This window comes from Protobothrops mucrosquamatus, unplaced genomic scaffold (genome assembly GCF_001527695.2).
Source record: "Protobothrops mucrosquamatus isolate PMUCROS unplaced genomic scaffold, P.Mucros_1.0 scaffold47, whole genome shotgun sequence".
In the NCBI taxonomy this organism is placed as follows: domain Eukaryota; kingdom Metazoa; phylum Chordata; class Lepidosauria; order Squamata; family Viperidae; genus Protobothrops; species Protobothrops mucrosquamatus.
The window spans coordinates 1,041,749-1,053,762 of NW_015386429.1; the positions used below are offsets into that span (position 1 = coordinate 1,041,749).

Sequence of the window (12,014 nt, forward strand, 5' to 3'; positions counted from 1 at the left end):
GCGGACCTGACCTAGGGTGGATTTTACATTGGGTTTTAAATATTCGGAAGACGCAACATTAAAATTCGGTTTAATTCGGTTTTAAGGGGGGGATTGTATATATGTTCTGGTTTTAAATATGTTGTGCGCCGCCCTGAGTCCCTGTCGGGAGAAGGGCGGCATATAAATTAAATTAAATAAATAAATTAAATAAATAAATCAGTACTCCAGAGGCGTTTTCCAGGCCTGATTGGGCCCCAGGGGGCTACGGAAACATTTGCTAGCCTCAAATCCGGGTACATTATTTGCTTATAAGTAATTTCTTTACAATACATTGTTCATTGCTTCATTCATGCAATGAATACAGACACTATTGACATTATCTTCCCTGAAAAGAGTAGCGTACATATAGTGGTGGGATTCAGCCGGTTCACACCACTTTGGCAGAACCGGTAGCTAATTTTTTGTTGCCCACACCCAGAATGGACTTCCGGAAGTGGCATCCAAACAGAGAACTGGTTCTTCACATATTTGAATCCCACCACTGAGTACATATAGTATATAGTATATATAGTATCTACTCTATTGCAAACCTGCAGTTGACTGATTCAATGTAATATCCTTATCACATTTTCAGTCCACTTCAGGCATAGAATTTTTCTAACAAAAGCTCTTGGCTAATCAACCTTTGTCTCTGAGATACTACAAATATTGACATCCTGATGTTAATATGTTCATAATTGGTCTCCAAGGGATATAATCCAATATAGAAATGGAAATAATGTAAGTATAATACTGAAATGTGATTTGAAGGTAGCTATTTGGGGTATAGTATCATATTTATAGTAACTTTTTCTCTTTTGGCCAATGTACAGTATATGCTAACTGGGAATTTGGGAAGTTGTCACTCAGAAAGAGGTTTATTTCCAGTTGGTATAGAGAGGGACAAAATATTGCTTATATGAGATTGTGGGAAAGCAGAACTTCTGAGGTGTGGAGAAATGAGAAAAAACCCAACCTCACTCAATTTTTAATATAGCTTTGCACAAAGAGAGGAAACAAATGCACTGAGCAGAAATTGAAAATAATTGTCCATGTCAGCCTACCATTTATGGTGCAATGCTTCCAAAAAGGATTATGGAGAGGGAAGAAACCTTTACAGATTTCATCTGAACTATTAATAATGTTCAGAGCTCTCCCAAAACATTACTTCATATGTTTGTGCAGATAAAATTATGCTGTGTTGCATCTGCCCTACCAATGACTCTGGATTTCTGAGTTTGTTGATCATTAATTAAGATGAAGTATTTTAATTTTGTTTTATTTCAAAGAAAGAATATTTTGCATCTTTAAATATCCCAATGTATTTCTAAGTAGAATTAAGAAAGAGTCCTGTCAATTTAGCCTCTGTAGGACCCTTTAGTAAGATTTACAAGTAACAAGACATAAAATGATCAAATTAATAAAATTAATCTGGGTAATGGTGTATATACCAAAGAGATCTGGGTAATGGTGTATGATACAAAAAACATAATTTTGTCCTTAACCAAATTTAGATGATAAAAAATAGTATCTTGAGGAATATTTTCATATGTATAAATAGTAAATAAGTAAAGGAATGAGGCAGATTCTTAGTCTGTAGTTGTATATATAGGTCCTTTGTGCCAGCTGAATTTGATAGAATTTCCATTAATTACTATCAATGATATCATTTGGAATCTTAGGACTGAAAACTTAGCTCAGATTTTATACAACCGTATTAATCATTATTAATCAGTAATAATCAGTCATCTGCTTGTACTATATGTCAGCCTAAAATCATTCCTCCCCATATAAAGTTTAGTTGTTCTAGATGATTTTTATGAAATTTACTTAGTTGCCTCTTACAGCAAAAGCCATAGTCTGCAAAGAGCTTATCAAAGTCACTATCTGGACTTTTTTAACCAGCCCTAAAGACAATTCTGGAAGAAGGGAACTGTAGGAAACTAAATTTGTGTGCTAGGATTAGCAGCAAGCAAGCAAGCACACCGAAACCTGTTCATCCATGTAAACCATCCCTGTTTAAAAGTGCCAATCAATGTTAGCTTAAATATTTAATGCCAATGGACATTTTATCAGGAAATCAGATTCTGGAAATAAAAATGATGCTGGAAGCTGGCATGTATTAACTTGCAATAATATTAATTTCCCATTATTATAGTCAAAGAAAAAAATAAAAGTCAAAGATGTGCAGGTGCCTACAGGCTTCCTCAGTTTCAGTGAGGCAGAGCTAAATGATTATAATGCCCTTATGTTTCATTGATACTTTTTTTGCATTCCAATAGCTGATATGGAGAGCTTTTTCTTCAAATAAGAATAAGTGATTCTAATGTCAAAAATAACATTCTAATTTTTAACATTGACTTCAGGAAATCTCAGATTTTGTAGAGAAAGAGATTTTCATATTATAATTGACTACAGGTAGTTTTTGACTTATGATCACAGTTGGGATGAGAATTTCCATCACTAAACACTGTTGTCGTAAAACAAAATGTCACTTGTCACATCACTTAGTAACAGCGACTCTCCATGCTGTTATTAACTAAATTCTATAAGTTGTTAGCTGATGATCCTCCTCAAAACATGCCATTGGTCCTCCCCCAAACTAAGTCTTCAACTTTCTCCACCTGCCTATCACCTCTCCCATTTCTGTCCTTTTGACTGCCCTATACTTTGTCTTCTGGGGTAGCAAGCAGTCCTAGAACCATGTAACTCTCAGGCTGCTTGCCACTTTCCAGCTCAGGAGCTTCTTGCCACACGGCAACTCTGGGGCTGAAAAGAACTCTTGGGCTATAACTCAAGTGTGAAGTCATAGCACCCTGGAGGCTCCATCTGCCCCAACAATGCAGTGTAAAGCCTCAGCACCCCAGGAAGCCCCAGCAGAGCATCACATAACTGCAGCATCTTTAGTTATCTCAGTAGTGCTGCATAAAACCACATCAACTCTGGGAAACCTCAGCCACCCTAGCCCAGCTGCAGCCCTTGTCACCTTGTAGTCTGAGGCTGCTGTTTCTCTGCACTCTGCTGTTCTAGAGGACCTTTGCTTTCTCTAGTTCCTATTGCCAATGAGAGGTTGCCTGCCCTTGCCTTTCATAAGGGGCTACTTGCTAAATGATGCCATCTTCCCCAAATCTTGCAAGGAAACCACTCTGTGCGATCTTGGGAAGAAAATCTTGTATGGCCAGTAGCTGTTTCACAAAAGGCATGCTTGATCAGTAGCAGAAGGAAGAAGCTGGGAAAAGTCAGTTAGATGGCAGGGACTATGGAGTGGAAGGTGCCAAAAAGGCAAAGACGGGAAAAAACAAACAGGTGGGAGGGGGGAGTTGAAGCACCCTTGCAGTTGTGAACGTGGACAGGGTATCAAATGCCTGGATTTTGATCATGAGACTATAGGGGCACTCCAGTGGCTGTAATTTTGGGCTCCAGCCGTAAGTCCTTTTGTTCAGCTATAACAGGGGTGTCAAACTGCCGGCCTGCGGGCCGGATGCATCATAGCAAAACCGTGCTCACCCCATTGCTGGCAATGGCAAAAAAGTTGTGATACATCGCAACGTTGCAAGTTTGACACCCCTGTGCTATAACTTCAAACATGGTTATGATCATAAGTCAAGAACTATCTGTAATCTAATGGACACTTTTTTTAAAAAAAAAGCTATTAAATTACTAATTTCCTTTCTGTGTTCTATGTTTGGCCTGTTTAATACTTATTCAAGATCTACTGAATTTAGATAAGCACCAAATTTAGATGATTAAATAACCAAATTTGAATTTTGTTTTTGCCTCCAGCTGTCAGAAATGACAGGAACAAAAAGAAAAAGGAGCCTTTAAAGCAAGAATTCTTGGAGAATTATGAAATGACAGCAGAACTGGATGATCTCACTGAGAAAATCAGAAAATCTCACCAGGAAACATTTCCTTCACTCTGCCAGTTGGGCAAATACACAACGGTAAGAGCTATTCTATTCTATTCTATTCTATTCTATTCTATTCTATTCTATTCTATTCTATTCTAATGAAGACAGGAATATTGGATGGAATCTCAGAATTAGAAAAAAATAATTGCTCTGGAAGGATAGAATCCTTTTATACTACACTATCTAGCTTGGATAGTTCAATAAATAACTGAACAATAGTATTTAGTATTTAGGACCAAAAATAAATAGAACAAATTTGTTCTTGTAAACAGATTCTTGCCTCTGAAATCAGTTAAACAAAAGTATCTTGTGGGTACAGCATATGTGATGGAATGAAAATAGGAAATGTGGATGGTTTTATTTTATTTTACTGGAAAATGGTAAAAGAAACTAGTAAAAAAAAATAACCTGGATAAGTTGTACACCCTGTCGATAAAAGTAATACCATTTTTAAATGGAAATGTAAGAAAGAAAAGCAAAAATTGGGGATGTTGAGTTGCAAAATATAATTCAGTGTCCAGTGGATACATAACAGGGAAGCCAACTTCCCAGTAAGAAGATATATATGTATTTGTATCCATAACTGAAATTAGTAATACAGTCTGCATATGCAATATTATACATACATATACATATTATAGGTATATTGCCACACTGCTAAGAGTTTAGTAGCAGAATAAGACACTATATAAATTGAGTCAGTTCAAGAGGATAAAACTGAAATAAATCCCAGGAGTCAAACAAGGTAAGAATTGAAGATCAAAATCTTGAGCAAGGCAAGAACCAGGAAAGAATCAATCAATCAATCATTTTTATTTAGTCACAAACTAGCAAATAAAGCAAAAAAAACCAACCCCAAACCACAGTTAATTACGATAAAAAGAGAAACACACAACCTTCTAAAATAAAAGGGGTTTGTTTTCTCTGTCTGATTCAGCTGTTGGAGTCAGCATCTCATAGGGAAATCAGATCTTTTCTGGCTCTTGAAGTTTCTATTGTGGGTTACCAGCCTCCACTTTCTCTAATAAGATGTGGTGTATATGTTTGATAAAACAGTTGAGAAGCACACCTATTTCTCTGGTGGATTGTGGCCTGTGATTAAGTGTCACAAACAAGATGAATTTCAGAAAGTCCAGTTTGATGTACAGATAGTCCTTGATTTATGACCATTCATTCAATGATTGCTCTAAATTATAACAGTACTGAACAAAGGAACTTAAGACCTTTGCCTAAAATTACAGCTGTTGCAGTGCCCTTGCACAAATGATAAAAATTGAGGTGCTTGGCAGTCAGGCCACACTTATATTGCAGGGGTGCTGCAACGCCTCCCACATGCTTATCTTTGCCCCCATGTCGGCCACCAACCCGGCCTACCAGCATCACAAAGCTGCTGCCGCTTGGAAAGACTTAGCTAGCTACTTGACCTACCAGCACATTGAAAGCTGCTGAGGCCTAGGAAGCCACAGCCTGCTACTGGTGTGCAAACTTGGTGGCCTTTGATCTTGCCCACCAACACAGGCAAAGCGCCCCAGTTACCTTCACTTTTTTTCTCCAGCCACTGATAAGCATGCCCAGCTTATGAATGGTGTAGCTTTTTTTACTGAGGGTACCTTGCACCATTCTCTAAGCAGCTTCTTTCTACAAATCACTGAAGGCTTGCAGAAGGAAGCTTCTGAAGGATTGCGAGAATGGAGCCTCCTTTGCAGGGCTTTGCCTTCTTTTCCAAATCATGTCCCAATTTTGATCATAATACAAGGACTATCTGTAGTGTAAAAACCTTGGGTCATTGTAAAATTAAAAAGTTGACAATTTACTAAGGAATCACCATTGCCTTAAAACAGTTTTGGACCTGCAAGTTAAACCAGCTTAAATGGCATCTCATAATCTAGGTAGGCAATACAATCAAAGAGGTACTCAGCCCTTACAAATAATACCATAACCGACAGGGATCAATCAATCAGCCAACCAATCAGAATAGAGCTGGAAGGGACCTTGGAGGTCTTCTAATCCAATCACCTGCTCAAGCAGGAGATCCTATACCATATCAGACAGATGGCTGTCCAGTCTTTTCTTAAAACCCGCCAGTGATGAAGCACCTACAACTTCTGAAGGCAAGCTGTTCCATTGGTTATTGTTCTCACTGTTAGAAAGTTTCTCCTTAATTCCAGGTTGCTTCTCTCGTTTCCATCCATTGTTTCTTATCTTGCCTTCTGGAGCTTTGGAAAATAAGTTGACCCCTCTTCTTTGTGGCAGGTTCTCAAATACTCGAATACTGCTATCATGCCACTCCTAGTCCTTCTTTTCTCTAGACTAGCCATACCCAGTTCCTGCAACTGTTCTTTATATATTTTAGTATCCAGGCCTTTAATCATCTTAGTTGTTCTTCTTTGCACTTTTTCCAAAGTCTCAATATCTTTTTTGTAATGTGATGACCAAAACTGGATGCAGTATTCCAGGTGTGATCTTACTAAGGATTTATAAAGTAGTACTAATACTTTGTGTGATTTTGATTCTGTGCCTCTGTTTATACAACCAAGGATTGTATTAGCTTTTTTGGTTGCTGCCACACACTGCTGGCTCATGTTTGAGTGATCATCCACTATGGTAGTACTTCAAGGTCCCTCTCACAATTACTGTTTTTGAGCCAGGTTTCACCTAATCTGTACTTTTGCCTTTGGTTTTTCCTGCCTCAGTGTAAAACCTTGTTTCTCCAGCACTGGAGATGGAGAATCCACCAATGGGTTTAGGCTGTGTTCCTGTCCAATCAGATCAAGTCAGCCAAATGTGCTATGCCTGTCCTGGACTAGGGAGTCCCAGTCTTGACTTGATCTTGCCCAGGACAGACGTGCAAGTTTGGCTCATAGGCAGGTAGATTTCCCATTGGTGGATTTTCCATTTGTCTCAGTCTTCTGAGCAGCACTGTACCAGCGCTGTTTTCAGCTTGACTATTCCATTCTCTAAAAACCATCTTTCTCCTTTCCTTGAGGAATGGAGGCTTCCGTTCCTCTCCCCCTCACAGTAAAGTTTTGAAGCTGAGGGAAGCTGCCTCCCCTCAGCAACAAGGCTTACCTTCGCTTCTCCCTCGGGCAGCACTGGGATCAGTGCTGCATCTTATCTCCTTTCTTCCTAACTTCCTGGGATCGCCCTTTCAAGCTTTCCCTCCTTACCTGAGCCTGCGGCTGCAGCTCTGGCTACAAACGCACGCGCAGCTAAAGAAAAAACAGCTGTTTCAAGCTAGTGTGCGTTCGGAAAGTCCCTTCTCCTTCTTCTTCGCCTTCCCAGCCTGGGATCGCTCCTCTAATCCCTTTTTCAGCTCACTCTCCTTACTGGAGCCTGTGGCTGCAGCTCCGAAGGCCGAACGCGTGCACAGTTGAAAACGGCCGTTTGAAGCTAGCGTGCGTCCAGAAAGTGCCTGCCTCTTCTCTCCCAGCCTTCTGGGATCAATTTGCAAGCCTTCTCTCTTGTCGGAGACTGCGGCCGCAGCCTGGACAGCCGAATGCGCACGCAAGGCGAAAACGGCCGTTTGAGGCTAGCGCGCATTCGGCAAGTGCTCAGGCAGGCTTCCCAGCCTTTATTTATCGGCGACGGCCCTCCGGGGGGGATCACAATTCACTGCCCGATCGTTGGGGGACCCAGGGAAAGAATGGAAGAGGTGATCAAACTAGCCTCACCTTCACTGGGCCTCCGCTTGGAAGTCCCTCGCGCGGCCGCCATTTTGTGGCCTGCACAAGGCCTTTTCCTCATGCGGCCGCCATCTTGGGGCCTGCGTGGCCTTTCTGTTGAACGGGCCATTGGACACTCACGGAGGGGGGGATCCCTCCTCTGACCTCCTCATCTCCTCGCAATTCCTTGTCCCCGATGGGGCCGAATCCTCTTTTCCCCTGTTTTATTATTTCATATATAGGGGAACCACCTCAGTTCATGGCCGCCATTTTGAAAGACAGGGCACATCCACTCCGGCCTACAGGCCATGACATTCAACTCCCTGTTTCCTTTCAGCTGGGTAGATTTTTCAGATAGATTTAGGCTGCTTCATGGTGGATTCATATTTTTTTCTCCTCAAATTATTCAACACCAATCACAAAATCACATCTAGATATTAGGGTCTGGGCTCGGTGTCTCTATATCTGGTCACCTCGAAGCGGGCAGTGACTGCTGTGACATCGCACAGGGGACTTCGCCGTCCCACAGGCCCGCGTACCTCGTACGCTGTGTTGCCACTCTTCAAGTAGCTGGCCTGGCAACACCACATGGTTGCTCACACGACCGGTCAATCAAAGTACCGGCCTGGTGACCAGGCGGGCATGGTGACCAGTATCATCCCCTGCTCTTTATCTTTCTCCTTCCCACCTACGCTGTATCAGGATACCAGGGGTACCCTCTCGTGCACCTGCGTTTATCCACCAGGATGGAGGATACTACGGCTTCCATGAACAAGGATGTCTTACTTCCTTCCTCGGCCCGGAAATGACACAGATCCTCCATCAGGAGGCCGCAGGCAAGATATCGGCCAAGGCCAGAACTGTGGGGAAAACCTCCAAAATGGCGGATAAGCATGCCAGCAGGAGACACCAGGCTCTGGAGAAAGAATTCTCCAAAGCTCAGAAGCAGGCCAGGATTGAGACTAAACAGGCCAAAGCGCCCCCTTTCGATTTACCCCTGGGCCCCTCCACCTTTTCCCAGGGGGTTTGGTTACCAGGGGACCTTCTCAGCTCTCCTGTTCTGCCTGACCCAGTCTGCGATATTCCCATCTCTCAGCCTCCTGCTCCACGGATCCAGCGCCTGGCTCCAGAAGCCACCTTCACCGCCACTGCAGCTGGACTCAAGACAGCTGAGCCAGTCACCTTTCCCCCGGAGGACCACCTTCAGGCACTAATTGCACAGGCGGTAGAGCGGGCTCTCGAGGCCAGGTCCCAGGTACCCAGGGCTGAGTCGGTTGTTTCTCTCCCAATTCCCCAATCAGCTACCGCGGCTTACCATGCGCCCTCTTCCCCGTCCCAGTCCTCATATACCGGGGCTTCATCCCCTCATGAGTACGATACTGAACTAGATGCCCCATGGTCGGACGAGGATGAACCTTCCCCGGAACCACCATCATTTGGTGGTCTGTTTAACCCTTCTCTTTTTCTACCTCTGCTCTGCAAGGCTAGCTCCACAGCTCATATGGGGCCCGATCACATGGCACTGACAATGGCAACCACACCAGACTCAGAGGCGGATCCGGTCTTCACTGAACCGTTAACAACCCAACAGCATGTGCCCTGTCCACCCCTCTTTCTCAATGCGGTCCGGAAACAGTGGGCCTCCCCGGGCACCTTTCATCTCCCCAGCGGGAATGACAAAAAACTGTTCAGCATTGTCCAAGATTTGGCTGATGCACTGGAGGTTCCCACGGTGGACGAGCCCCTGGGTCCCCTCGTTTCCCCTACTGCCATTTCAGGCGATATATCTGAGGCCCTGAAGGCAGAGGATTGCAGATGGGAACTCATTTTCCACAGAACTCATCAAGCTGCCGCGTGGGCTATTAGAGCAACCACCTCTGCATCCTTCTTTACCAGGTCTTCTTTTCTCTGGCTCCGGCAGCTCCAGGCCAGGATTCCCGTGGAAGATATCCACACGCATCAGGACCTGAGTAAACTAGTGGTGGCCGCGGAATATGCTTCCAACGCAACACTGCACACTGCCAGATTTTCTTCCAGGGCCATGGCATCCAACGTTACAGCACGTCGCATGCTCTGCTTAAAGCACTGGCATGCTGATGCCAAGTCTAAATGGCGCTTGTCAGCAGCCCCGTACCAGGAAGGCAAACTGTTCGGGGAGGCCCTAGCGCCATACCTCACAGAATAAGGACAAACTTAAGGTGCTTAACCATCTCATTAAGCGAGCCAACAGATGGGTCAACCCTTACGCTCGGAGACAGTCATTTTGGCCGGGCGCTAGGCCCAACTATACCCATCCCAACCGTCCCTTTTCCGTCAGGCAAGACCGATAGCCTGACAGACCGGTTTCCAGACCCAGGCAACAATTTCAGCGCAAACAGCCATTTCACGGGAGCGGTCGCCCATTCTGCCGGTCCAAGTGACTCTCGGGTGGCTCCTCCCATTGAGGGCAGACTATCTCTCTTTCCCTGCCAGTGGGAGGCCACCACCACAGAAGCCTCTGTTCTGAACACCATTCGTCATGGACTGTCCCTGGAATTTGTCTCCAACCCTCTGAGATGTTTCATTTCTTGTCCTCAATTAAGAAATCCCACAAAGAAAAAACTGATGCAAGAGGCCATTCGTCACTTCTTGAGCATAAGGGCCATAGAACCAGTGCTGCTGGATCAGAGAGGTCAGAGATTTTATTCCATCCTCTTCGTCGTCCCCAAGGCCTCGGGGGGATAGAGAGCCATCCTAGACCTAAAAGGGTTAAACTTGCATACCGAAAATTCAAGATGCCAACGCTCCAGTCCATCTTGGGAAGCGTAAGAAGGGGAGACTTCCTGACGTCCATCGACCTCACGGAAGCGTATCTCCACATCCCCATCTCTCTCAACCACCGCAGGTTCCTGAGATTCGCCCACAGGGGTCACCATTACCAATACAGGGCGCTCCCATTCGGTCTGTCGTCGGCTCCAAGGGTCTTTACCAAGATCCTGGCAGTTCTAGCCACTCATCTGAGACTGGTCCCTGTCCGGGTCCAGTGTTACCTGGATAACATTCTAATCCAGTCATCATCGATCCAGGCCACTCAGTCGGACCTCGAACTGGTGATAAGGGTGCTCCAGAGTCACGGGTTCTCAGTAAACTTCTCCAAGAGCCATATGGTTCCTACGACCAGATTATTGCACCTAGGGGCCGTCATAGACACGGTAGATGCCGGGTCTATCTCTCCCAGGAACGCCGGGACAGCATCCGGGATTTAGTCCTCCAAATATACAGAGATTGGACAGTGACGTTGGCCAGCCTCTCCCAATTACTAGGGAAACTGATTTCGGCCATAGCAATCGCCCTTTGGGCCAGGCTTCATTCCAGGAACCTCCAGTGGTTCCTACTCCCCTTCCAAAGGCTCAACACCAGTTCTTCCAATCGAAGGGTAAGAGTCCCTTATCACACCTTGCGAGCCTTCAAATGGTGGCTCTCGCCGGCCATGCTCAGAGGGTCTTCCTTCAAGGAACCCAACCGAATCACCCTCACAACTGACGCCAGTCAGTTCGGTTGGGGAGCGCACCTTCGGTCGCAGTGGGCCCAAGGCCGATGGTCCTGCTCAGACCTCCAGCACAATATCAACTGGCTGGAGCTCAGGGCCATACACCTGGTGCTCCGTCACTTCCGCAACATTAAATTTCATGTTGTTGGGTTGGGCCCATTGTTCAAGTCTGTCAAGATCTTTTTGGATCCTGAGCTTGTCTTCTGGAGTGTTGCCTATTCCTGCCAGCTTAGTGTCATCTGCAAATTTGATGAGTTCCTTTTATATTTCCTCATCTAAGATGTATAAAGATATTGAAGAGTACTGGGCCTAGGACGGAACCTTGTGGTACCCACGGCTTACTTCTCTCTATGTAGATGTAGTACCATTAAGGACTCCTTGTTAAGTACGGCTTGTCAGCCAGTTACAAATCCATCTGGTGGTGATGCTGTCTATCCCACATTTTTCTAGTTTACCAAGAAGTAAATGCCTTGCTGAATTCTAAGTATACTACCGTATGTCCACAGCATTTTGCTGGTCTAATTTAGTCAGTTTGTCAAAGAATGAAATAAGATTGGTCTTATTTATTAATTTTTATTTTATTATTTTATTATTTATTTATTATCCCCTAGAACTGTGGTGACAAACCTATGGCACGCGTGCCACAGGTGGCACACAGAGCCCTCTCTGTGGGTACGCGCACCGTTGCTCCAGTCCTAGGCCTTCAGCTTGCTTTTATAAAACCTTTTCACTTTAGGCCTCCGCCGCCGTGTGCAAAAAAAAAGGTTCAATCAATCAATCAATTTCAACTTCTCGCGGGAAAAAAAAGATCTCGCAAAGTTGGAATTGATTGAACTTTTTAGTCCCACCCCGTCTGCCGTTACCACAGAAGCCACGCCCACCCAATGGGCC

The 12,014-nt window shown here is 44.5% G+C and overlaps 1 protein-coding gene across 3 annotated transcripts in view; it reads left to right on the forward strand.

Annotated features, from left to right (window-relative positions):
* The window catches only part of RARB (retinoic acid receptor beta), a 248,910-nt gene that overhangs the window by 215,810 nt on the left and 21,086 nt on the right, over nucleotides 1-12,014 (forward strand). For all 3 annotated transcript variants that reach the window (XM_015811703.1, XM_015811702.1, XM_015811704.1), the window contains exon 4: nucleotides 3,805-3,965. In XM_015811703.1, coding sequence (XP_015667189.1) covers nucleotides 3,805-3,965 — 161 coding nt within the window. The remainder of the gene's footprint in view (nucleotides 1-3,804; nucleotides 3,966-12,014) is intronic.